This window comes from Mchenga conophoros, linkage group LG5 (assembly GCF_057382185.1).
Source record: "Mchenga conophoros isolate Kocher_MC1m ecotype Shallow Benthic linkage group LG5, M_conophoros_male_GT1.1, whole genome shotgun sequence".
Taxonomy (NCBI): Eukaryota; Metazoa; Chordata; class Actinopteri; order Cichliformes; family Cichlidae; genus Mchenga; species Mchenga conophoros.
The window spans coordinates 17,070,186-17,097,646 of NC_140530.1; the positions used below are offsets into that span (position 1 = coordinate 17,070,186).

Here is a 27,461-nt window from a genome sequence, read left to right on the forward strand (position 1 = left end):
GTCACTACTACAGGCGTGACACGGCGGGGAGAGCTGAGTTTACAGTCAGGGCACGGAGTGAAAACACGCACACTGACACCCCTCAAACAGACGAACACACGCGCTTACAGGAGGGGGTTTGACAGGATAATGGCGTCTGTGAGTGTGGTGGGGCAGCAGCCGAGTCCGCAGTTCTTCGGGCAGCTCGGTGGCAGGAAGAAAACCATCCTGCCGAGGAAAAAGTCCTGGGAGATGTTCAGGAGAAGCTCAGGGAGTGGGGAGGAAGATGTGTCTGTCACTGCTGGAGGAGACACAGGGACGGTGGTGAGAGGAGGAATGATGCCCGGTGAAGGATGCGGGGCTCCGTCCGCCCATTCTGCGCCACGTAGCCCGGAGCAGCAGCGGGACAGCGGCGCGGGCACCGCCGCTGGGGCACGGCAAAGTCACAACGGGCACATCACCGGCGACTGCAGCAGCAACAGCTACATGGACTGTCACGCCAAGCACACCGCCCGCGGGGGTCGGAGGAGCTCCTCGCTGAAGGGACCGGGCACTAATGTCATACCGAGCGAATCGCTGGCGAGTGGACATAAAAGATTGCACCGGCATCGGAGCGCGACGCAGGCAGATTCTGTGAACGGAGACAGCGGACGTCAGAGCATCTCCTTGCGGCATTCAGCGCCAGGGAAAAGCGGCGGTCTTCCGCTGGAGCGGGTTACGCAGGGCAGAACCGGAGTGGTGAAGCTGGCTCGTCCCGAACCTCACCGCATGGAGGCCTGGTCCATCTTCTCTCAGGGGACGGACCCCCGGGTGAAGACGGAAAGGGGTGAAGGACACCGTTTCGAGGCCAAGCCCGTTAAGCAGGACTGGTGTGACGCGTGTAGCCGGCAGGTCACTGTGGAGGCACTCAAATGTCAAAGTAAGTAGTTAAAGCAGGCTACTGCAAGTGAGTTGCTTTTTTTCTTTCCCCGTGGAAATGAGTGATTATAGGCTTATGTGGTGCCACGCCACACACTCGGTGTATACCTGCTTCATTCACTTGTGTGATTACTGTTTCATTTCCCCACACGAGACATCGTGGAACAGACTGCGCACGTGAATGCAGTGTTTTGAATTAGAGATCCGCGTCTTGTTCCTGCAGCACAGTTTTTATGAAGGGCACGTTGTAGCTGGGTGCCAAACCATAGCTGTGGTTGTGTGTTTGTACACACACACACACACACACACAGACAAACACACAAAAATTGTGCATGTGCCTTTGTGAGTGACTCGGAGTGACAGGGAAGGACATTTCCAAAGATCTTTTCACCACAGGCAGCCAAAATCCTTCCACGGAAAGAGCTTTATCTAGTTCTGCAGCTGTGCCTCCCAGAGTTCCCACTTTGCTACCAGACTTAGAGAAAGAGGGCGAGATGGAATCCACAGTGGTGTACTGGTGAAATCCTGAGTAGTGGAAATGTCTGCTCAGACACATTTAATGGGGACAATATATTAAATACATCAGTCTGATGCTGTGGGATGTGAGAATATGTTCAGAGACAGAAAGCAGCATCTGATGATGCCACTCCTAACATATCTGCATGGCTCTGTCACAGACAGTTTGGACTAGAACTCAACCTGAGGTACCTTTGTGCTTCTCTGCACACCCACTGCACATGCGTTCATCCTCTGTGTGTGTGTGTGTGTGTGTGTGTGTGTGTGTGTGTGTGTGTGTGTGTGTGTGTGTGTGTGTGTGTGTGTGTGTGTTTGAGTGTATGCGGCTGCTGAGCAGGCATTGTGTCAGCAGTAGTTTGTCATGGCGAGGTTGGAGCTGCAGAGTAGTGTGAGATAAGGCAGGATAAAGGATGATTGGAAAGGGAGGGATAATGAATGAAGCAGGTTAAAAAACAAACAAACAGTGAAACAAAACCAGGAGGAAATGAAGGAGAAAAATAAAGGATGGCATGTGGTTGCAAACAGTGGGTGATGGCAAGTGACGGGAATCAGGAGAGACAAAGAGCTAAGAGCAGAGAGTGCACAAGAGAGAGGGATGGAGGAAAAAGAGCGCAAGTTTGCCGGCACTGCCGAGCTGTCTGATTTAGTGTGCTATCAGCAAGAGCTCACTGAGGCAAGAGCAGAAAGATTACTGGAGCATATATACCCACAGAAACATGCACACACACAAAACACACAGTTTCTTTAAATCTCAAAAACTTCACTAACTTTTTCACTCCCCTTCACAATTACTCTCTTCATGGATAAAACCAATTAGTTGTACATCTGCTCTCTCTTATCAGAAGACATCTGAGGTGAATGCGGTGAACAGCCGTGAAGTTCAGCAGGCAATCCAAATGTAGGCATTTTAAGGTATTTTTGCGGTGGAAGAAATGCAGCCGTGACTGCCAAAATAGAAACGGCACGCACGCACCCCGCTCCCTGCAAATGACAGGGAGTGAGAGACAAGAGGCCCTGCAACCATAAACAACCATCATTCTCCATCTTTGTCTGGTTGCCTCACTCGCTCGGCCTTGTCTGTGTTTGCTTTGTTGCATACGAAGCCCAAACAGCTGTGCAGCGTGCACCCCTGGGACAGTTGTGGCCTTGCTCTGCACTGGAATCTGTCAATCTCCCAAGAGTTCCCAGTCTTCTAGTCTGCTGCTCTGTTGGTGTACAGGCCTTTAACTTTCTTCTGCTGCCTTTCTTCTGTGTTTATGTTTTCTTTATCTTTATTGCGCCTCTTGGGTGATGGATGAGAATGTGATTTGTGGTAAAGCTTAAAGACTTTACTCACATATATGAGCCATATGTGACATCAGGCTTCAGTGGAGCACGACATATGAAAGCATAAAGACCAACACAGATTCTGATGACTGTGACAGTCAGGACATTTATGAGCTGCTTTACTGGCGCTAGTCTGTCCCAGTAGGAGACACCCCCCCCCCCCCCCCCCCCCCCTTACCATTATAGGCAGAAAACATGCACACAGTTTATGTTGTGGGCCACATACGGCCCACTTTGATCTTAAGTGGGCCATAAAGATGTTTAACTAAACATTAAACCCTTAAAATATCTTACGATAAGAAAAAGAAGTACAATTTTAACAGCATGTCTCAGTTTTTTATCTGATAAACGTTGAAAACTTTACTGATATTTCCATAGATGGTGATTAAAAAGGAACATTTCTGTCATTTAATTTTTTAATTATTATTACTTAATTCCTTTGGTTTAGCTTGACTGGCCATGGAAGAGTTCTTTATCACCAGGAAAAGCTGAAAAACAGTCAAATGTCCAAAAATGTATGCACTGCTTCTTTTGCTTTGGCTGACTCTGGTCCCTAGCCCTTATGTTTGACACCGCTGCACTACACATATTATTATGACTTGTTATAAAATGCTAATTTAAACACACTAAAAAGAAATGAGTGTGTAGCAGATGCATACGTACATCTGTAAATCTATACACTATACCAGGGAGGAGGAGGGGTAGGGCACTCCCACTAATCTCAGCTCTGAGTGTCTCCAGCCCTGGGATTATCTCTCCAGAGTGGAATCACTGGGATTACAAACAGACAGGATCAGACGTCAGATTAATATTTAATTAAAGCTTTCAGGGAAGCGTGCTGTTGTGGCGCTCGTACACTGATATGCTGGATCTGGTCATCTATAAGACATGTGGCACTGTCTGTATTTACACTGTTTCTTCCTAAATGCTATTTTAACCTCTTTGGAGTTAATCCCTGAGCGTAACATTCAGGCAGCAGATGAACAATTCGCAATTTAATGTAGATGTAAGATGATTTATAAGTGTCAAATGCAGCATAGCATGCTTTGGGATTTGTTAATGTGTTATCTGGGGCCATTATATGCTGTATAAGAGGGCTATGAGAGCCTCAGAGGAGGAAACATGACTACTGACAATTGCAGAGATGCCCTTAAATGTTTCTCTGTACATTCAGTTAAATAAACAGTTTGAAGGGATAGAAACGAAACATTTCAAAGTGAGACCAGAAGGAAGTGAAAAGAAAACTGTCAGAGTTAGCATTTTTCCTCATTGGTTATGTTGTCCCAGCACAGTATGATGTGCAATAATATAGAAAAAGAACAAAAGACCCCTGAAATGCCCCAAAGTTTTGAAGCAACAACCAGAGAATCTGAATCCTCATTTTATTTAACTGCTAGATTACTCAAGTAATTCAACTATTTTAGATCAATAAGTTTTTCAGAGATTGTTCACGGTGGCCATGTTTGCATGAACTTGTACTTCGACCACCGTTTGTGAGCTTTGCTATCGGTTATTCTGCGTGTCTCTGCTTCTCATGTCAGAGGTCTGTTTGACAAGGTGAGCACCTGAGAGGTCAGTGATCCTCAAATTTATGACAACAGCAAAAGCATTCATGAACAAGTGTGTGAGCCCACACACGTCTCTGTATTTGTCTAACAGGAAGCCTGTGTAAGTGTACACACACACACACTTTTCACCTCGGGGCATACCCCCTGTCTGTCTAGGGACTGTATTATTTCCCTGAACTCCATCCTTATCCTACCTCTTCCTGTGGTCCACACAGTACAGGCCTTGTCTCAGCAACTGCTTTCCTTTGGCCTTTTTCACCACTGAAGAAGAAAACATGGGAGGAGGGTTGTGTTAAATGGTTCATAACCTTCTTGTCCCTGCATACCGCTGCTGCGCTCTGCCAGCGCTGAGCTGAATATAGTTTGAATAAGACTTCATCCAAAGCATTCCTTTGGAGCTCATGTGTCTAAAGTTGAAATCAAGTTGAGTCTGAGTACAAAGCTGCTTTGAGTATTGAACAGAGCTTGATTGAACACCTATATTATAATCTGTTTATTTTTAATGTCATTTCAGTGAGGCTTTACACATTAGGGTGATTAATATGTTTAGCTGTAATAGAAGCAGAAATGTAGGACATGAAGGGTTTTGTTGTATTTTTGCAGAAAGACCCGTGTGGTGTTTTGTGTTTGCCTCACTTTGCATTGCCACTCTGCTGTATGTATATGGGGGGTTCAAGCAGGCTATATTTAGGTTGCCCTTGGTGGATATTGATAGCAGGACTGTGTAGGAAGAGGTGGTTAGAGCAGTAAGGACCAATGAAAACATTCTCAAGAACCTGTTAGGTGAGGTCGATTCGGGGGATTTTAGACTTAAGCAACACACATTACATCACAGGTTAAAAAAACAAACAAACAAAAAAACCAGGCACCTCAGTGGGGAAAAAGCAGTGAGAATAGATGAAAATTCTTGTAATGTAATGGATTTGTGTGAGAATGGTGAGCATCTCTTTCCTTTGTACTGCTCAGTTCTGTAAGTGGGGCAGGACGAGAACTCTCAGGAGCTTTCACTCTTTCTCTTTCACAGTGCATATTAAGAAGCAACGGACTGCGTGTCACAGCGAACCACACAAACTCACACACACACACAAGGTGAAGCATATCCTTCACACTGACAAGATTCAGTATGTCACTGTTGAGGAGTTAGACAGCATGGCTGACTCACTTCCTCTTCGCCATGATGTGGATTTCAAACCAAGGAGACAGAAAAGTGGGGAACGGCGCTGGGAGCGTCTGCAGTGATGCCTGTGACGTCTGAAGATGTCTTCAGATACTGAATGAAGTGAGGAAAGTCAGCCACTGATGGGACAGAAAGACTCCTGTTGCTATAAAGAGAGGAGAGAGGAGAGAGAGGGTCAGAGAAGCTAGGGCAGTGGTTGCATTTGGGGGTCTCTGTCTCTTTAAGCTGGCCGTTCTTCACTGCGGAGTGTGTGGGTGCTGCAGCAGAGACAGAGGGAGAGACGAAGAGAGGATGAGAGAGCAGCGGTGAGAGAAGCAGCAGGACGACAGAGGAACAAGTTGTACCGCAGAGATTTGGGGCTCGTGTCCTCACGCTGAGGGTTGAAGACGACTGTTTTCAGGGGTAGACCCGAGGAGGACAGTGTAGGGCGAGAAGAGGGGGTTGAGCACTGGGGAGGGTGTGAGAAGTACAGGTGGAGGGGTGGCAGAGCGTGTGGAGAGGGGGCTGTTTATTCGGAGCGTGGCACCGGTGGCAGAGTGGCTGCGCTGGGATGGCAGAGGGGGGCAGTGGGGGGGCTGGCGCTGGTGCAGTCCTCAGAGAGAGAGGGGCGGCCGGCGGCAGGACAGGAGGTCCTCCAGCGAGGGTTACGCACACAGGACGGTGCCTGCCGGATGGTGCCACCATGTTCCATCCATGGCACAGATAGCACCTCCCGTCCCAGGGCAGGAGGAGGCAAAGGGGGAGGCAGCAGCTGGAGTTGGGGCTGGGGGAGCAGAGCGCGTTAGGGTGGGCAGGACATTTCTCGGCCAGGTTTCACTGTGTCTAGAGGAGGTGACGGGTGAATCGGAAGGGGAGGCTGGCAGCGCCTGCTTCGGTCACGTGTCGCGGCGGCTGGGGCGGCTGCTGAAGAGGCTGCCCAAGTCTCGCTCCTGGAGCGACAGCTTGCGAATCCTCCGGCGATCATCCTCCAATGGATCTCTGCTTAACAACTCAGGTATGGAGATGATCAAGATGACCGCAGAGTGTGTACAAGTTGTGAAACCTGGAAATGTGGGCATAGGGCGTTGATTAGTTAGGGTCAGTGCTCTGGACAAGGGGAAAGATGATGAGTAGACAGGTTGAGCTGGGTTGGCCTCAGAGGTCGGCCATGTGCCAAAATATTTGTGTATTGTGCGCACCGAGCCATCTGTCTTTGAAATGAGCCGGTAAGCTGTGTTAGTCTTTGTCAGTACCCCTAACGGGTGATCAACCCCCTGTGTGCTTTTGTGTACAGCACACAGTAACTAGAGTTTATTCTTAACCTGCACTTTTTCAGTCTGCCTGGAAAAACCTCTGTAAGTCAATTATCATATTGACTTTCATATTTGTAGCAGAAATTTGAGATTAAAGTGAGCCTGCCTGAGGCTGCATGCCATTGATTTTTCCCATGTTTTCTCCAAATAGAGGACTAATGTAGCATCAGCACAAAGTGTGAATGGGTTTAAAAAAAAAAGAGGCAGGGAGTGAAATGGCTGGGTGCTGCAGAATCATTGATTCAGCCAGGGAGTGACAGCAGCTGCTTAAACCCCCACCACCACTAAAAAACAAAGAAAACTTCAGCTTATTTTGTGTGAATGTGTGTGCACATCTTTTGGGGGAAGGTGTAGGAGCGCCCTCCTGTGTGAGCCTGATAAGAGCCTAACTAAACATGACTCAAGGAGCAGGTCATCATTGCACCACCTGAGTAACGTCATGCTGCGGCCTCAAAAGCTTTAGAAACACCATCAGTAGTACAAGCTGCCACAGACAGATAGCAGCTATTTTTGGATGGTGTTCCCTCTAAGGAAACCCTATTCATCCTTTTAAGAATGAACCTGTCCAATTTGGATTCCTCTGTTCTGTCTTCTACTGCATCTTTAGTCTATATTTGTCTGCCAAAGAGTCTTATAAATGGTGGAGGATCCCCGGGGCGTCTTCTTAGATGCTGTAACCTGCTGAGAATATAATAACTGACCTGAAACAAAAGACACAGTTACATAATTATATCAGGGGAGACTTTTGACAGTTCTTCCTGCCAACACGGGGCTATAATTTAGCGCTACTGCATATTTACAGAAATAACTAGGAAAAGTGCACTCTGTCAGTTTAAAACCACGTCGTCAGGGCTCAGTCTGTGTATCCGTAGCCCATCAGAGGTTGTGCTCAGAAGCCAAATGGAGGCCATTCCATTAACCATAAAGTACTTTTTAAGCATTAGCACACAGAACATGAAAAAAAAAAGAAACTGCACAACATATAAAACACCATATAGCTATGAAAATGTGCCAAATTTATTGCGCTGCTATAAAATCTTCCTGTTCTCTCAGTCTAAGTACAAGTAGTATCAAATCTGAGCGCTCATTGAGTCAAGCTATTAGTGGCTTATCAAGGCTTCTGTCGTGCACATTTTAAAAGTTTTGCCTCACTGGAACGCAGTTTAGTGCAGTTTACTACGCTGGACGTTCTTCTATTGAGGTTTGAGAGTCATTTGTGAATTAGAAACTGGGAAATATTAGCACCATAGAATGATGGGAAAACTCTCAAGGCCTGCTTGCTTGTTCAGTTGTCAGCACAGAATGAAGCTTTACATTCGTGACAACAGATGGGGACATGTGTTAAGCAGCCTCAAATAAACGCTATATGGACATACTGTACAGTCAGTCTGCTTTACTGTAACTGTATTTCATTTAGCATGTAGTATCGATCCATCCATCCATCCATTTATGACCGCACTTCAGATGGACTCATTTAGTTAATAGTAGGGTGATGGTTAGGTTGGGATCCATAACTTTATATGGAAATTTTGCTTATTTGACATTTATGGGGCCAACATGCATGTATGGACTTCATATTTTTTAAAAATGTGCTGTTTGTTTTTTTTATCATGCAGCCTAACTGTCATCATTCCAAAACATTCACTAACGATGTAATCATTACCCACAAAAATATTCAGCTGTATTTATTTACAGCTCACAGCACAGACTAAAAAAAACAAACAAAAATAAAGCCCACTTCCTGTCTTGTTTGTTTTGCTTATTCTCAGAGCATCTGTAACCTCGCAGATGGGAGTTTTGCGAGAGGAGAAGACAGACTCTGCCGCGATGAAGATTAAAAATGTCAGAACGAAATATGAAATGACTGTTTACACAAATAAAAACAGATGTCAAAGGGGTAAGAGGGTCAGATTAAATTCAGATTTGGGATTAGATTAGATCTGTTCATGTCCGATTTGGCAGCATATGGAGGGGTGGTTTGAGTTATGAATAAGGATGGAGACAAGTATAAAAACGGAACGGTAATATTTTTATTCACCAATGTGCCGAGAGATGAAGAACAGCTACGCAGTAGGAGAACATGGATAACTGCTTCAAATCAGCTATGATGGGATCAGACTAGCTAAAGGCCCCCCAAAGACCCCCAAAGCTACTCTAAATCCTACAGAGCTCCCTTCAGGTTCATTAGTGTGTTAATATCCTCGCCCCTTTTTTATCGCTACCTAACCCCTGTGTAACCCCTTCATCCTCAGCCAGACGAGGAGTAAATACAATATGCCCCCCCTCGTTTCTATCTGGAACCATACAGACATCCTCCATAGCCAAAAACTCACTGATAATCTCTGTTTTTACCCACGCCTGTGTCTCCCACACCCACCATGTCGCAGAAAAAACAACCACAACCACCCACATGCCCTACCTGCCGATTCTTGGCATAGTCAAATTTGTTTGATTGCGTACAGGAACGTCTCAAAGTACTTCAACTGAAACTAAACAAGGAAGAAAAACCCCCCAGAAAGAATGAAAACAAACAAAACAGCCTCATCCTCCTCTGAGATCAGAATTTACTTCACAAATCAGAGCTCGTCCTCCTCCTTCTGCTCACAGCGGCTGTTGTTGACCCAAGCTCAACTGGTCTATCTGTGGTGACACTTAACACCAGAGCCCTTCTTCACGTTGAAACAGCACAGAAATAGCGCAGAAGGAAGCTAGGCTGGTGGCAGTGTACTTTGCTACATTCTCAGGAAAGTTTCTGAGTATCGTGTACCTGCTCTGCATTCTCTGCCAGCAAAGTGTCTCCACCTCATCCCCATTTAATCAGAAGTATTTTACAGGGGGAAAAACAACAATTCAAATCCTGAACCCTGTAATGATGGGAGAGAAAGCACCAAAAAAAGTCCCCACAGCTTTAGAAGAGTCCAATGTGGACAGTGGTTGAAGTTTTTTTTTGTTGTTGTTGTTTTTGAAAGGTAGTTTCCAGCCTAATTTCACATAAAGATATGGAAGTAAAATGGCATTTCCTGTAAATATCTCCTACTGCAAAAATCTAAAACTCCAGCAGGGTGGAATCTATTTAAGATTGAGGAACTTCTCCACTGAGTGGACGGCGTAAGAGTGCACTGTACTTTCCAGAATAGAAAGTGGAAAGCCCCTTTTGCAAGTCCCAGCGAGGAGCTCGGGGCTGGTGGGGTCAATTTGCATTCAACTGCAATTACTTAGAAAACTCACACAAGAAAAGTGCTTACTCTTCTCCTACTTACTCTTTCTGTTCTGCCTGTGCGTACGTCAGCACGCCTGCATGACCTTCAGAAACCCTCTGGTTCACTGGATCTGCTGCTACTCTTTTTTCCACCTGCTCATTAGCACTCATCTGAAGGAGTCTCATGTAATACCAGGCCTGCATGCACCAGCATGCCAGCAGACGCTCAAACATTTACCCTGAACATACAAGAAAAACCTGAGCTCAAACAATTCAAAAGAATGGGATAAGGAAGGTGCTGAAACCTGTACAGGAACACTTCTGTGAATTTTCAAAATACTCCAAAACGCTGAAATGCCATTTCCATTCTTTGTTTGTTTATGTGCGAGGCAGAGGTATGCTATCAGCGTGGGAATAACGTGGAGTTTAGGTGAACAACGTCTTGCTGACAGCGGTGTATCATGTAGGTGTGGAGCAGGGAAAGACGTTCCACCCTTACATTGTGGCTGTTTTCCTTTCAGCATGTCCCAACTTTTGCAGTTACTTATCAGAGAAAAGGGTGGGGTCCGTCTTTAAGTTGTCACCCAACCAAACACCAGCAGTGGTTTTTCTGTGTAAGCGTAGCCAAATGCAGAGGAAAAAAGGCACAGAATGCCAGCCAGAGTGTGGATGGAGGGAGTGAATGAAGAAAAGCAGGGCAGGAAAGGAGTTTCTCCTTTTCCTTCCCCTGCGTGCTTCCTTTCTATCTCTCTTTCTCTGCAGTGACCTCTAAAGTGTCACGAGCAGAGCATCCCCTATCTGAACTCTCCTCTCGCTTCAACACATCCCTCCTGCCGGTGAGGCACTGACGTCCTTCTCTCTCTGCTGAAGCTACAGACACACACCAGCAGTTTAGAGGTCACTGCAGAGAGGCGTCTCAATCTGAAGTGACTTCTAAACTGTCATGGGAAAACTTTTTCCCCACGTAGCCCGGCTTTAAAAAGCAAGCCCACCATTATCCAGTGTCTTTAATGCCCACATAGACCTTTCTGTTTTTTTTAATCAGTAGCGGATAATAATGTGAAACTGCTAGCTAATTTTCCAATAAGAAAAGCTCCACACACAGCATTAAAGCCCTTCTCTTTAACAGTGGTCATTAATTCAATTCAATTTTATTTATATAGCGCCAAATCACAACAAAAGTCGCATCAAGGTGCTTCATTAACAAGCTTGTTACTATGGTTACTGATGCTGAGTGTGAGAGACGCAGTGATACCCCCCCCCCTCTTTCCTCCCTCCCTCCTCTAAGAACAGCAGACAGAAAAACAACATGCAGGGCTCAGCCTTACTCATTCAGCTCTAGCTGCAGCAAAGAGGTGTAACAGAAAACAACACATGCGGATTGAGGTTTGATCTCGCCGAGCGCATGCAGTATAGCGCACTGTGTGTCCTTTATGAAGCTTTAAGCTCAAAAACCATGAAAGGCGTCTGACTCAGAGCTTCCACAAAATACACTTCTCTCTTTGTCCGTGCAGCTCTATAATAGTAATCTTTTTTTTTTACTATATCCTTGTGCATGGATTATCTCACCGGCGGAGGAGAAGTGAGATCTGAGGCTGCGCGTTGCAATGGGGAAAGTCTCTGACCACAATAAAGTCAGCAGGGCATAAATAAACAGACGCTGACATACGCGGAACCACCTAGAAATTAAAGAACAACGATGGACTATTTGGGGACATTTTAAAGGGGGGGGGGGGGAGTTGAATCTATTCTTTTCTAGCTGGGCGGTCGATGGGAGTTGACCAATGGCAGCATTGCACCATTTGTTCCCTTTAAATGGAGTAAGCCCATCAGTTGTTGCGGTGCATTAAGACTGTGTTACATTATGCATTTGATTTTTAATGGATGTGACATGTTCGTTATTGACTGACTAATGTAGTTCCACTGGAGGGGAATTTACTTCTCTGATCCCTTCTCTGAGCAGTAATATTATGACAGCCAGATTTCACCGGGCCTTAAATTAGTCAGTATCAGGTAAAGTTGCTTGATTAGAGCACATGTTCAGGTATCAATGCCTCCATTTTTCCTGAATCACTACACGCATGCATATAATCTCTTAGCAGTTTAACACTGTATAAGCTGTGAGTCTGCCCTTAGCCACTAGATGGAGCCAGATTTCTGTGCAAATGGATCTTTTGAATGATTTCACCTTTGATTAAGTCAGAACTGGGTCTCATTTATAACTTACATGCGACTAATCACCATTTCACACTTTCACAGGGGCCACATTATTAAATCACCACATGATTAAATTCGCTGCTGTTCCCTCTCGGTTCTGCGCCTCTGTTCTTGTCTCTGACTGGAGTGTTTTGTTTTTGTGTGTGTGATCAACAGACTGCAGCTACACATGTCACCTGGAGTGTAAAAGTAAAGTACAGATTGACTGCAACAAGAGGGACAGAGAGCCTGAGGAAGCTCCTTCTCCCAGACGGCACAGCTCCTCCACAGCCTCTCAGTTCAGGGTAAGTATTTTAAAAGACATGACAGGAAATGGGTGCCATTTTTGGGGGGGTACAGAGGAAGAGTAAGCACTTTGACGTGTGCAGCAGAGGTGTACGTGAGTCAGGGCTGGGTAATGGAAGAGTTCTTTCCTTCCGTGCCCACACTTTTACATAACCATCCTCCACTTTGACTGCATGCGGTCTCTCCTCCTTAACTCTCCACTTAAGAATGTATTTATGCACTCATTTGCTTTTTTTGGTCACAAAGTGTTCCCAGGACAAAATATGCTACGTCACATTAGCGTCTGCTCTCCTACTTTCATGACTTCTCTTGCCGCCCTCTCTCTCCCAGCTTTGGCTCTCCACCAACTCTCTCCAGAAGTGTAGAGGTTTGCTTCTGGATGTCCTAACTAGGGATGGGTATCGTTTAGGTTTTATCCGATACCGGTGCCAAATCGGTACTTTTGAAACGCTCAAACCGGTGCTTAAAGAATGGAGAACACAAAATTGGTCCAAAAACCTCTCATGTTCAGCTGTTTTTTGTAAAAATATAACAATGTTAGCCTTTTCTGCAGCTATGGGGCATATATGGTATCACTCTTGGCTGGAAGCAGTGCTTAAACAATGGAAAAAACACAAACTTTGTCCTAAACCTCTCATGTTTAACTGTTTTCCACTTTTTCTTTGGTCATTTTAGCCTTTTTTGCCAGGGTGAAGGGAGTATCTGCCATCAAACAAGAGGACAGCCGCATGTAGCTATGATGATGTTTGCTAGTTCACCTTACATGCATTAATGTAATAACGTGGTTAGCCTACTCAACGTAAATTACACACAAACAACATTAAGCTACTCACGCAGAGAAGAACGGCTGCTGCTGCCATCAAATACGGCGCATTTCTCGGCTTTTAAAAAAAACCGCTATGCGTTGCCAGGTGTTTCATCGGATTTGAGGTGTTACCTCCTTTGACAGTATCACAGTATCAGCTTAAAGCACTTGTTGCTGCTGAGTTTGCATATTTTGCTGTGAAGTACAGCCAGACTTTTGACCGCTTCGCCTTGGACATTTTTAATCTGTAGCTCTGCATAAAAGAACGTACGTACCTGGCCCCGCCTACTATCCTCGGAAACGTAAAATGATTGGCTAGAATCTAAAGTGTATCACAGCTCAGGAAAAAAAAGCACCGAAATAAAGCACCGAAATGTGCGCTGCTTTTCGGTCTGGTTACTACCGTTGGATTGCTTAATGAGTTTATTAAGTGCTTTTTAGTTGCATTGACCACTCAAATGGCTTTATTCACACATCCATAAAGCACTTTATCAGTTCGGCATACAGACAGGATGAGCCGGAGAACCACTCACACTGCAATTAGTGGACATTCCTTGTCCACAGCACTAACTCTGTGTACAGGAACCTTATTTGTTGCTTGCTCTATATCAGAGTTTTTAGATGTTAAAGGAATATGTAATTTTTAGTATCCATGGATGATGGTAAGTCAGTAACCTATATAAAGAAGAAATCAACAGTTTTAAACTTGAAATTCAAAGTTTCAGCTTTTAGCCTTGTTTCCTATTCTTCTACTGTACAAGTCCGGAGGCGTCCAAGTGATACAGTAGTTACGTAAAATCCATCGTCAAAATAGTGCCTCATTCACTCGTTGTGTAAGCACATGGTTGTGTTTAGGGACCTATAAGATTGTGAGTGTGCTGCTCTTGGCATGCCATCCACAGTCACCCACGCGATGTGGTCCATCCACACACGCACAGACACACAGATATCAGGCACAAGAGTACTCTGGCTAACCAAGCAGGCCTGCAGCAAAATGTTGGCAGCTCCTCTTATGTCCCGAGGTCATCTAGCGAGTGTGAGCGAATGCATAGAGCGTAATACGATCAAAACAGCGTGCACAGAATTGGAGCAAAGTGTGTTTGTCGTTTGATCCAATAGCACCACTTGTTCTCTATTGGTTTCAATCAAAATCTCTAGTGGAACATAAATGCCACAGTCCCAGTTGTTTCCCTTAGTTTTTAGTTGTTTCTGGTGTCATTTTGTTTCCGTGCATCATGTTTCGCATCATTTTCCTTGTTTCAGCGTGTTTGTTATTTATTTGTCTTTCAGTTATTTCCTGTTTTACTTTGAAGGTTTATTTTCTCATGTGTGGTGTTGTTTTATGTACTTCCTGTTTTTGTTGCTTTCCTTTCTTTGTGATTGTCTGCTCGCCTTTCATTAGTTTTATATGTGCTTTGTTTACTTCACCCGCTCCTTGTCCCTACCAGTGTCTCATTTTGCAGTTAACCCCAGAGGACAAAATCATTATGAATTTTTTTTTTTTTGGTCAAACTTTCCCAAGTGCTATTTTTAGTAGAGCAAGGGATTTTCATCACACCAGCTCCTATTTTATACAAACACTAGTTTTCTTTAGAAATTATAAATTATTTCTATTTGGCAAAAGCAAAAGACATCAGTTTAGACTTGAGAAAAAGAATTGTTGATGCTCATATAACAAGAGAGAGATATACAAAGTTGTCACAAAAAGTGTCAAGAACTGAAGAGAGCCACACAGTACAGAACGAGCCTGGCAGAGTTAGGAAGCAAAAGATTTCAAAGACTCTGGAAAGAAAACTAGTGAAAGATGTGTTTAAAGACCCCAGAACAAAATCAAAACTGAAATTCTCATAGGAGGGTTAATAGCCCTGTCTTCATCTGTCCATGTGGACTTTGTGTTTCCCTTTGTTTGTGCTCAGTGCTTTTCCCCTGCATTCCTTATGCTTCTTGTGCTCTTATTTTGGATTCTTGGTTTGCTGCTGTTTGGACTTTGTGTTTCTGTGTTTTTGTAATCGCCATTACCGGTTCCTGTTGTGTTTACTTCATCTGCCTTGGTGTCCTACATTCAGGTCATCTGTCCAGCTACACATGAACAAAACAATAACGACAAAATTGCTTTTATGTATTTTACATTTAGGCCATTAGTCAGCATGTCAGCATTAAAAGATTATGTCAGTTTTAGTGGCATATGAACTTAGTGACTGGTGTGCTTCAAATAAAGCCTCTTGAATGGCTAGAGGAGAGACGACACTTTGTTTCCTGCAGCCCCCTTTTTTCCATTGCTCTGTTTTATAACTGTAACCATGTGTGTGGTTAGTACGAGTCCTTTTTGTGTGTACATCAGCAGAAATTGATCGCCTTTTGCCCCATATGGACGGAGACTGCTGCAGCCACACAAAGGATCATCACGCTGACCAGGTTTCATCGACATGAGACCAGTAGTGTGTGTGTTCTAGTTTGTGTGCAGCACCCCCTGCTAGCACTCTTCTCCTATACTGATTACGCTGATGGAAGCGAGGAGCAGAGCTGCAGGTTATCAGTCATCAGCTGACTTAAACCTGATGAAAAACACCCCAGTAAAAGGCTGACACACTGTCGGTGCATGCCACAGTTCTCCCAAAGCTTATTGTGTGATTTTAAAATCTTGCTACATGCACCGAAGCAGCCGACAGACAGATGGGCACATCAATCTCAGCAGCAGCAAGCGTCGGCTGCTTTTTGGCAAGGGGGTCGCTGCCAGAGTTAGAGGGCAGGTTGTAGGGTCGCTCTGAGGTTAGGGGTCACGGTAATCTCTATGCTAACAGCCATCATTCTTCATTTTCTTTCTCTCTCTGTGGGCACCATAAGCCTATCCCTCATCACCAAAACAGCAATGATTGTGCACCTTTTTGTTGTAGTACTGTGTCGGTCCCTGCCTGTGTTTCGGTGCTGACAAATTAAGAGTCGGGATGGTTCTACATAAAAGTGACATTTACGGCGGTTATGATGGTTTCCAGTCAACCGTTGCACGCTGCACCCAAATATCAGTTGCAGAGCAGCCATCTTGCCCGGCTTTTGTGCTGCTTCCTGTTTGTGCTCGTGTTTTGTATGTCATACAGAAGTTACGGGCCTTCATATCTCTCACTCATCAGCATTTCTTTCTATTTACACATACCTCTCTCTTTCCCCTCTGTGAGAGGAAGTGGCCATGCTTTGCAGGGTGCAGTCGCTTACAGGAAGAGAGAGAGAGAGGGAGGGAGAGAGAGTAGAGGGAGAAGGGGGAGGGCGCTTGCAGACTGATAACACGCTCAACCACAGATGGTTGAGCAAGGTTGCAAGAGAGTGAGGCGGTGAAGCTGGTGCAAAGACAGGCTGAGAGAAGAGGGAGAGGATAAGAAAGAGAGGAGCTGAGTGTGAGGATTCTGTCCTTTTTTTGGTAACATTGTCAAAACGATGGGAAGGAGAGCAGAGAGGAGGTAGCAGGGGATCTGTGAGCATCTCGTTTCTGCAGTCGAGGAGCTCTGCTGCTGCTATTTACCCAAGACCCTGGGGACGGATGGATGCTTACACAAATAAATGCCAGCATAATTGACTTGGTTGTGCATGAGGGACTTTAGTTGGACTGTTATTCGCTCCTTCTCAGTGGGTCTTCACAGAGACACAGAGCAGGATCAAAGCAGGATGTGGTGTTGCTTGCATGCATGCCTTAACGAGTGTGTGTTTGTGGGCATAACAGGTGCTCTCAGGTGAGCGAGCTTAACTTGAAACCAGTCTGTAAGCTGACTCCATCACTCCGCCGTGTGCCTACGTTTGTGCGTGCGTGCGTGTGAGGTAGTTACAAGCTTTGCGTAAAAGTGTCTGTATGTCTAGCTGAGAATACTCAGGTGCACATACAGAATGGCCTGTTTGTGACTCTCACACACACTCACACGCATGACAGGAGGAAGTGACACGTCTGTTGCTCGCGCTTGCATTTCCTGGTCGTCTCTCCGGTAGCACCCAAAGTGCCGAATCGAAGCAGAGTTCACCTGTTTCGCCCTCGCAGGTGGGATCTAAACCCTCTGGATGCATCAGCACAGGAGCGCAGACTATTTCTGGATGAGTAAAGGGCAGTTGTACGCGTGTAGACTCTGACTGTGCCCAAGCGTCACTTCGAGACAACCCATCGCTTCCTCGAGCTGCCAACGTGCTATTCTGGTGCTTTTCTGGTGCCAGAGGCTGTCCTCGGACCTCTCCATGACCGTCAACACAGTGCTGACCCCCTCCATGACCAGCAGTAACAGCATGAGCAGTGGGTACTGCAGCCTGGATGACGAGAGCGAGGACTTCACTTTCTTCACAGCCAAGACCTCGTTCTTCCGCAAGCCTAGGCAAACAACTAAGGTACAGAATCAGGAGTACAGTCAACCTGATAATTGAAATTTTAATATCGGAGCAAGCTCAGTCAGTGCGCCAATCGTGCCGGCAAACAAACTCTACTGCACTTTTTCTATATTTAAAAAAACAAAACTTTTATCCAAAAAGGAGAAGTTAGGAGAGGAAGCGGTGGCGTTTGTGCATGGTTAAGTAGGCCTCTAGGTGTGTGTGTGTGTGTGTGTGTGTGTGTGTGTGTGTGTGTGTGTGTGTGTGAGAAAGTAGGAAGGGGTTACTGTAATACAGCTGTATTGTTCAACGTTGATCTGTTGGCTTGTCAGGTTTGCTTGTTTTTAACAGACTGATTTCATGGAGGCTTCTTCTCTACAGTGTGTGGGAGTGGAGAGGTTTCCATAGAGGCAAAGCTGATACTTTTGCACGAGAGCAAGCCTGCGTGTGTGTGTGTGTGTGTGTGTGTGTGTGTGTGTATATACTGTTTAACTGCACTTTTCTAGTTACCATAGCAACCCATTGCTGGTTTTACTGGCAGTCTTCACACTTCCTGAGATTTAGTTTAGCTCTACTGTACATTCAGTGACCTGATTGTGTAACAAACCATAACCAAAGTATTTAAAGTAGCACTTGAAAGAAAAGCAGCGCTGTCAATACTATAGACGAAAAAGAGAAAAGAGACCCAGGAAGTGGGAGGCGGCCTGACAAACCAACACAGACAGTTGGTGTTCATGTAAAACCTGCTCATCCCCCTTCTTTGCTGTCCTTGCCTTGTGCTGCCTTTGGTGTCTGACTTGGAGAAGGTATAATCTCTGAATAATTGACCAGCTATGCTGTCAGGTTGTGGAGTTAGGGTTGCAGCCAGGCTCACAGCCTAAGGAGGCTGACTTGCCTGATCTGAGAGAACAGAAGCTGCCAGCTGATTGAGACTGATGACCCCGACGCCCTGTAACCAAGAAATATTATATGAATTATAATGTAGTAGCACTGTTAGCTAGACAACATGGTAGCTAGTCTACATACCCAATAGAAACTGAATTGTGTGCTTGCGTTAAATGCAGCCCTGTGGGGCAGTGCGTCTTTAAAGAGCAAAGTGCTCTGTTTATCCTCGTGTTTCAATATGGAAAAGGAGTATGCAAAGATCTGAGATGCATCTTGTAAATAGAGACATTATCATAAGTTTTGTGCATAAGGAAGTGAACTGGTGTGTGTGTGTGTGTGTGTGTGTGTGTGTGTGTGTGTGTGTGTGTGTGTGTGTGTGTGTGTGTTTCTCTGGTATGGTCCAAATAAATGAGTTATAACACTGATATTCACCCAGAAACCTGTAACCTTTTATTCAGAAACAGACCGTGTTATGCTAATAAAACAAGAATATTGTGTCTATTACTTCCTCCTACATTATCTTAGCTAATAGAAACTCTGATATGATCCAAACACATCAACCTGTCGTGAAATCTCTCACTTCTTCAGTGTACAACCAAGTGTTACTGTGTCACGTAGCTTGCCTTATTAGCCACCTAGCTACCTGTGGGGCCCAGTCCAGAGCATCAAGTGATGCTAAATCCAAACCAGCTGAATCAACTGTAGCTCTCGTGTTAGTTAGTCATTGCACAGATGATTGTTACTGCTTGCACTCAAACATACAACATATTAAAAACTGAGCTACAATCCTGCTCTAAATTAGCATCGCAGTGAGACCACGAACAACAACGGTAGATATCTGCAGTTTCAGTCATCATAAAAAAATGCAATAAGTTGTGGTAGTAAATCTATTTTGATGCTGGTGCTTAGGTTTTTGTGCGTTTGTTGTGTGAGTGCACACTCATGCACAGACCTGCACTGCTGGCAGTGATGGCACACACACAGCGCTCTGTGGGCTGTGAAATAGAATCAGCTTGCACTTCTCCTTGACACTTGACCCTGTAAAGACAGCGCTCTGAAACAAACTGCTGACAGTTTGCGTGTGCATAGGTCCATGTGTGTATTTTATGTATGTGATTGCATGTGACCATCGCACACTGTTCAAAATGTTTGTATTTTTGTGAAAACGCTCATCACTCGTCATGTTGTCGGTCTTACAAGTTTGAGTTAAAAAGCTGGTCAGGTGATACACACAGACAGGTGTGATACTTGATTTCATATCGACTACACTCCCGTGATATTTCAAGCAGTCGTAAAACCTCTTGTCGAGCTTCACAAGAGTGAGAGCATCAACACTTATCTGCGTCACCTTGGAGGGACTGTGTCTGTGTCTGTGTATGTGAGAGACTCTTATGTAACAGTCAGAGATATTTTATTTATATTTTTCATGCTTTTTAGATACACATGTACCTTTAGATGCATTCAGCAACAAGAACAAATTTGAGTTGCTTCAGGTTTGCCTCAAGCGCCCTCGCCAACACAGTGAAGCTCAATCAAGTAGCATAATAAAAGCTGTTTATGTGGTAAAAGTGTGGTATCTAAATTATGAAAACAGGAGCGTATAAAAACCAACATGGCAACAAGAGCTGATTGTTTCATATGAGACTGAGACAGTATAATCAGATAACTTATTACATGTATGCATTAGATGATGGAAGTGTGCTTGCACATTGGCTAAGAGACTTTCAAGCACTTACAGTCTAAAGATATCTAACTATCTAATGTAGTGAAACACTTAGCTCTGGAGCCAATAATCTACAGTGCAAGTCCATCAGATGTGTTTTCCTGGAATGCCTCTGCAGACTCTGTGCGCCTCTGCGACCTGGTCACAGTCAGGGCTTTTGCCGACCTCACAGGAGCGAAAACTGTACTATTGTCCGGCTCTATTGTCCTCTGATCACTCTCGCTGGTATGCAGACAGGCAGGGCAGGGCACTGCTTCTGATACATTTATAAACTCACATACAAACGCAGGAATTCCTGCGAGGTTCTTTGCATTTTGTTGCTTTCCACTGCACGGAATTCTCGATACGAGTCCGCTCCTCCGTATCCCTCAGATTCCTTTCCTAACCTTGGATTGCACAATGTGCTCTTTATTTTATTTATGTTTTTATGAATGCAGCTGGGTCAGTAAACTCAGTGGCTTTTTATGGGTCTTGTGAGATGCAGAACAGAAGGCTTCAAATTCCCCCATGACAGAGATACTTACATTCATGATCCAGATATGAGGCAAAAACACTCGTATTTGGGTCCTAATTAGTAAAACATTTTATTCTCAAAGGCGCCACCTTCATTCTGCTGCACTGCTGCAACTTTGGCATTTTTACAGAATTGTGGGACTATAATTGGGCAGAGTCTGGTAGCGCAATAAGAAGAGCAACAAAAAGAATAAGCAGTGCAGCGTTTCCCCTGCCAGATGCCCAGTTTTAGCCAGAATGGGTCCTTTTATTTGTGTCGTTTGTTACCATAAGGGTGCACTTATTGCATTTCCATTGAAAAAAGAAACAGTGACTTCATCTTCAACCTGAGGACTTCCCTCTAGAAACCATAGCTGCATCACATTTTCTCTCTCTCTCTCACACACAAAGACACATAATCTCTCTCTCCCACCTCCCCGGAAAATGCAAACGAACAAGTAGAAGGGAGGAAATTTTACATAAATAAATAAAAAAAAAAGCTATTGTGAGATAGAGAGGATGCATCCCACTGTACTATAAATAACCTAGTCAAACTCTGTGTTGCTAAGGCTGGCTCAGCAGCCGCTTTTTCATCACTCCTTACCCCTTCTTTCGCTGCCTCCCACTCTTTGACTCCCCCTCGTCTCCTTTCGTTGCATCCTTCCTTTCTCTCTCTCTCTTGTTCTCATCCTTATTCACAAAGGGAAATGAGTAAGAGGGAGGCAAAGCTGTCAATATTCTTGCGCTGAGATGCTGAATGCACGATTAGCTCCATTCACAACATTTCCTGTCCCCGTGCAGAGCTGCGGGCTAGTGTAACTATGCTTTAGCGCGTATTCAAAGCCCATCAGCTGCAGTCAGAGTCAGCTTTTTCTGTGTGAGGATGGCAAAGATGGAGGGCAGGGTAGTGTCAAGAGAGACCACCCTGCAGGAACTGGCCTAGATTCTCTTTAGTCTTATTTGTGAGCCAAGCATGACACCCACTAGGTCTGCAAGTCTGTGTGGAAGGTGAAAGGGTTTTTCCTGATTGTGGTTCATCTTTCTTCAGAAACTTGAGCAAAGACTATTAGACCGTTTTTGTTTTTCTGGATAGATTGAAGCGGCACCATCTGCTGGTTAAAGATAAAACATTCCTGCTACTTGCGACAGTGGTGCAGTGCTGATAATAATTTTTTCTTTGCCTCACAGCAGAATGCAGCAAAGGAAGAAGAGAAGGGAGCGACAAAAGACCTATCAGTGGAAGAAGTGCGGGCCAGGATTGAAGCGTATAACGCTCAAGTCACAGAAAATGGAATGAAATTGGTGAGAGTTTTGTTTTTTAAACAAATTTGTAAATTTGCACTATTCAGTCTCAAAGTCACAATGAAACCTTATTATTTTAGCTTCCCTTTTTTTCATTAATGCACACATATTAAAAACAACCAAACAAACCTGGATGTAGTGTAGAAAGTAAAATATTAAATTAGGAATAGTATTTTGGAATACTTAGTTTGATCAAATAAAGTAACACACTTTTATATATGTAGCTTTTAACTGTTAAAAACAAAAACAAAACAAAGTACGGGAATGATTTGAAAAACACAAAAGAGATGATAAAAATTGCTTCCCTGTTGGAAGCCTTGATTTAACTTGGCTTACAGGTGCAAACACCTGGGACCATTCAAAGTTCATTTTGGTCTGCTGGTCTGCAACATCACAAGAATAGCAATGCACCAGGAAGTGGCTGCTGCCGGCGAGAAACATTTTTCTCATGAACTATGCAAACAAGATTGAACATGTTAGAGTGCTTTCGGGGTGGTGGTTGGTGGTTTTTTTTGTAGTTTGTTTTTTGACAGGCCTGTGAATTTTCATGCAGTAGGTCTTTCATAACTAACTGCTCTGTCATGTTTTTCCACTTATATTAGAAAAAAAATCATAACTGTAACTAAAGATTCATTTTTTTTTAAAAACTGTATCTTTTGTTAAGTTCAGAAAAAAACACATCTTTCACATTTTCCTAATTTCCATGTTTCACTGCATTAACCTGTCTATAAATTGAAAGATCTTAAACCACCACAAGTTTGGTGGACATTAGATCCTAAACAGCATCATTAGGGTGCATTTTGTTACTTTGCACACATTAATGCACGACCTTTCCCTCTCTTGCTGTAGGCTTCAGACGGCTCATACACAGGCTTCATTAAAGTCCACCTGAGGCTCAATCGACCAGTCACCGTCCATGGCGTGGACCCGTCAGCCTCAGAGGGTGCGTCCAAGCAGGTCAGCGACCGCCTCCAAGCTCCGCCGAAGGAGCAGGAAGCTACAGACTCTGAGCATTCAGAGAAGAGAACGTCCTTCTATCTACCAAGCGACAGTGTGAAGCAGCTCCACATCAGCTCTCAAACCACCACAGGAGAGGTCATCAAGGGCTTGCTGAAGAAGTTCATGGTGTTGGACGATCCACGCAAGTTTGCGTTGTACAGGCAGACGCACCGCGATGGACAGGGTGAGGACAACACATGTGCAGCCGCTAGCTCGCGTGGTTTCCAGAAAAGTAACTGGTGATATCAACGCTATGTTTTTCTTTTTGCAGACCTCTTCCAGAAGCTTCCTCTCTCTGACCACCCTCTTCTTCTAAGGTTGATTGCGGGACCAGATCCAGAGCAGCTCAGCTTTGTGCTTAAGGAAAATCAGACCGGAGAAGTAGAGGTGAGAAGGCAAAAAAACATGCATAAGTTTATTACTAAGCTGCAAATGTTAAGAGGGTAAGTGCCTCCAGAAGTGTTATAAATCTGCTCCTTCTCTTTTCCCTCCTAATCCCACAGTGGCATGCATTCTCTGTCCCCGAGCTTCAAAACTTCCTGGTCATCCTTCAGAAAGAGGAGGCGGAGCGCATTAGAGCAGTGGAGCAAAAATACACTGTTTACCGAAAGAAACTACAGCAGGCCCTTCAACAACATACCCCCTGACCCCCGTCACACATAACGTCATGGCTTTAACCCAGGGAGAGACTGACCCTTTGAACTCCGACACCTTCGAGATCTATTCACAGAGCAGAGCCCGAACTAGCTTTTCTTGGAGCTCCAGATATACACGCGGACGTGCACACATGTTCACACGTGGTTGCATAGCCTTTCTCAGGACGCATATGAGCCCCTCTCACCGCCACCACAACCCCTCATACGTCGCCTCCTTGTGAAGGGAATCGGGAGTCGAAAGCGTTGTAAAAAGCTACAGAGTGTGTGTTGTCTTCTAGCTGATGGGACAAATAGTGCCAAGGACGCTTGCACACACACACACATACACACAGAAAGATCTGTACTGTAACTCAACTCGAGTTGAGACTGATAGATTTTCATAATAAGTGGTGTTTGTAAAGATTCCCTCTTCTTCTGCTACCGCTGCTGCTGCTGCTGCTACTGCAAGTGTTACTTATGCATGAGTCTGAGCTCATCTTCCCTGCACATAGACTTAGGATTAGAACAGTAGGCATGATTACTTTTTTTCTGCATCATGCAGGGATGGAAGGACAATCATACTGTGTTGTTCCTGGAAATGATATATCAGTTATCAGCAGATGTGCTATTTTATCTCTCTGGAGTTCTAAGGGAGGTATTTAGGGTGGGAGTTGAAGTACTGGCAACCCGTGCTTCTCCTTAGAAAATGTTTTCTTAAGGAGTTTCGAAATCTCAGAACAGGTATAAGAAAGCGAGATCCATTCTGGGCTTTTTCTCAGGGAGCATGAATTGGGAACAGAGAAAAGCTAAAGGAGGAAAAAGATAGCCCTGTTCCACGTAGAACAAGCTCGTTTTAGCCCCTGCTTATCTGTTCTTATTTGCTAAATTCAGTCAGTGCTTCTTCAGCCACACCCAGTTGGCACCCTTCTCCATGCTCCTGCAAAACATACACATAATCCAGACATGTTCCAAGATGATAACTGTCATATAATTTCCATTTCCCCTCTTACTTTAATCGCAATCAAACTTGCATGAATTCCACTTGCAAACTGCATGAACCCCACCTGCGGAGAAAAGCCTGCCGAGGGAGGTGAACCACAAACCTTTATCGACACACTTTATGTACACTGATGGAGTTGTATATTAAATGTTACAGGACTTTGATGCCAAAGCTTAGAGAGGGGGCACATCTGCCGAGAGTGATTAAAGCGATTACAGACAAAAGTTTGTTGAATTAAAGGTGGTGTATGTGAGGAAAACTGATTCTGTTTTGCACATTTACAGTAGACGCAGGTTAATGATGGTCCAAACATCTGGGGCTGGGCATGCGTTTAGGTTTTCTTGAATCTACCTGCCTTCCAACCTAAAAAAAAAAAAGAGGAAATAATAATATATAAATTTCATGAACATGGCTATGATGTACCAATGATGTGTTTGCAATGCATATGAATTATGTAGACACTGGAAAAAGAGTGACAAGGTTTAACTTAACTGTTGAAATGAACATTTTTAGGTATCATTCCTACTGGTTGGTTTGTGTGTGTGTGCGTCTGTGTGCGCGTGTGTCTGCACTCTCATTTAGGGCAGTGAGGATCATGTGAATAGTGTTTTAAAATGAGTGTGTCTGTCAACAGCGCTCCATCATTGGGCCTCACTTACAAAGATGTGCATTTAGTGCACGTATAATGTAACGGATCCTAACTGCACATTAGCTGGCTGCTAAAACATCTGGAGTGCATGCATCACAGAAAACATTCAACCTTGAGAAGTTCTTATGCTTCTTCATTTAGTGCATAAAAGTACTGATACACGAGGCCTGTTGTCCATGAGCACATGCGTCCCTCTGTACTGTTTGTGTGTTTGTTTGTTTTTTTTCTTACTTTTAACGCCACCACCCAAAGCCTGAGCTGTTCCTGCTGGCAGTGCCTTTTTTTTCTTGTGCCCCTGTGTATCTATGTACTGTGTTTCAGCACACAGGTGCCCGAGTTAAATGTATGGGTGCTTTCGCATGTGTGCAAACCTGTGTCCCTCGGGTGGTGCTGTTTCTCTCATTTTTCTTTCTGTCCTGTAACACTCATGTCTTTCCACCAAACCCTCCGTGTGTGTGTGTGTGTGTGTGTGTGTGTGTGTGTGTGTGTGTGTGTGTGTGTGTGTGTGTGTGTGTTAGTTATTTATTTCACGGTTCACACCATCCACATTGTTATTATGTGAGGGATGTGTAGACCTGATGCTTTTATTGCGATTTTATTTTGTTTTATTTGAAGAAGTGTGTGTGTGTGTATCAGTAGAATTGTACAAAATCTGAAAATGAAATTAAAAAAAAGGAAATTCCTTTATTGAAACTTTCTCCTTTGTTTGTTTGTTTTTCTTTACAGCAGTATAAAATATTTCAGTGAACAATCTTATACTGTTAAATCAATACTTATTAAATGCTTTACTGCGATACAAGAGAGGTCTGTGTACAAAAGACATAGAGCTTAACAAATTTATTATACCACCGCTCAATGTAAAGTCACAGCTGCTCTAAATCAACAGTACTCACCAGTATGTGCAAGCTCCTTAATCAAAATTATACTTTGGCAACACTTTATAATATGTCCCATAACTAAGGTCATAATTCCCCTGGAATTAAATTGAATTATGAATTTGTATATTTACCAAGTAAGGGTTTTTTGTTTGTTTGTTTTTACCCTCAAAACGCATAACTATACTGTAAGTAAGTTTAAGTAGTGCAAAAGTAATTTTAGGTTCTGCCTAAATTCTGGGTGTTTTACAAAAAAGGAGACAGAAATTATACTGATGCTCAAGCAATTGTAAGCACTGCATGAATAATTTTATACAGTACTTGGTAATTTTGTGGAGAAACAAACAACATTTCCCAGGCTTACATTGTAAACACACTGTACTTTTTGGATTGGGCATTTTAGGGAGTGGTTTAACTTTGCCTGACTTCCAGGTATTTTACAGGGAAAGAGACACTCCTTTCCTGTGAAATCCTTTTGATGGCTTGAACAGTGATGTGAAAGGGAAAACAGTACATTAGCCTTAGCTCCATCAATGTAAGGTCACATAGCCCTGCAAAATGTTATGGTATTTATTTTTTCTTGTAGGTTAATAAGGGAGAAATAAAACATCCATCATGCACATCAACATAGTGAACATTAAGTAAAGACTTAAAAAGCCAAGTATGCCCTTAGTTGCAGGCCTTATTATAAAGTGTTATCGATGTTTTTAATGCTAAAATATGATTATTGTTTTTATCCATTGGCTTTTCACATTTACTGTTTTACATAAAAGCAGAAAAAAACTATAAAGCACATTCATGCTCATCAGTTACAAATAGCACATGCATGAGTAATTCCAGACACATAAATATAACCTTATAAAGTGTTAAATCAAATCAGACACAGTGTCTTTTATCAAATTTGAGGGCGCAATTATACATTTAAAATCAGGGTTTCCAAGTTCAGTGTCAATACGAAGCCCAGCTGATGTTGGAAAGTCTTGTGACCTGCACTCTAAGCACTGTATTCAAATTTAAGCAAAGAGCAGAGGTTACCCGGCCACGGTTGGATGAAAACCTTGTAAATGAACACCATCCAGTGCTGCTCTCTAAGGAGGAACATCCTACATTCTCATTCAAGATGTAATAATAAATAAAAAAAAATCACAAAGCACTCTGATATTCTGATATGAATAAAGAGGCTCTGTGGATGGTGGATGACAAAGTAAAATATATACGAAGCACAGACATGTGTAGATTGTACAATGATCTTACACCCTGTGAATGAGAGTTGTGGCACAT

The 27,461-nt window shown here is 43.9% G+C and overlaps 1 protein-coding gene across 2 annotated transcripts; it reads left to right on the top strand.

The window, feature by feature from the left end:
- On the top strand, positions 1–26,002 carry rassf5 (Ras association domain family member 5). 2 transcript variants are annotated; one of them, XM_085273669.1, is made up of 6 exons: positions 1–898; positions 12,349–12,476; positions 21,912–22,022; positions 22,872–23,205; positions 23,293–23,408; positions 23,525–26,002. In XM_085273669.1, the coding sequence occupies exons 1-6, from the start codon at positions 130–132 to the stop codon at positions 23,666–23,668; spliced, it is 1,602 nt and encodes a 533-aa protein (XP_085129795.1). In that variant the 5' UTR covers positions 1–129; the 3' UTR covers positions 23,669–26,002. The 2 variants fall into 2 exon arrangements, with proteins under 2 accessions (XP_085129795.1, XP_085129794.1); XM_085273668.1 differs by having other exon boundaries at positions 2–898; positions 21,909–22,022.
- Positions 26,003–27,461: the final 1,459 nt, after the last annotated feature.

Excerpts from the sequence above, each read along its gene's own strand:
- rassf5 (XM_085273668.1), top strand. The coding sequence starts at position 130 with ATGGCGTCTGTGAGTGTGGTGGGGCAGCAGCCGAGTCCGCAGTTCTTC. Across the intron at positions 899-12,348 it reads GGAGGCACTCAAATGTCAAA|ACTGCAGCTACACATGTCAC; the intron begins GTAAGTAGTTAA and ends TGTGATCAACAG. Across the intron at positions 22,023-22,871 it reads CAGAAAATGGAATGAAATTG|GCTTCAGACGGCTCATACAC; the intron begins GTGAGAGTTTTG and ends CTCTTGCTGTAG.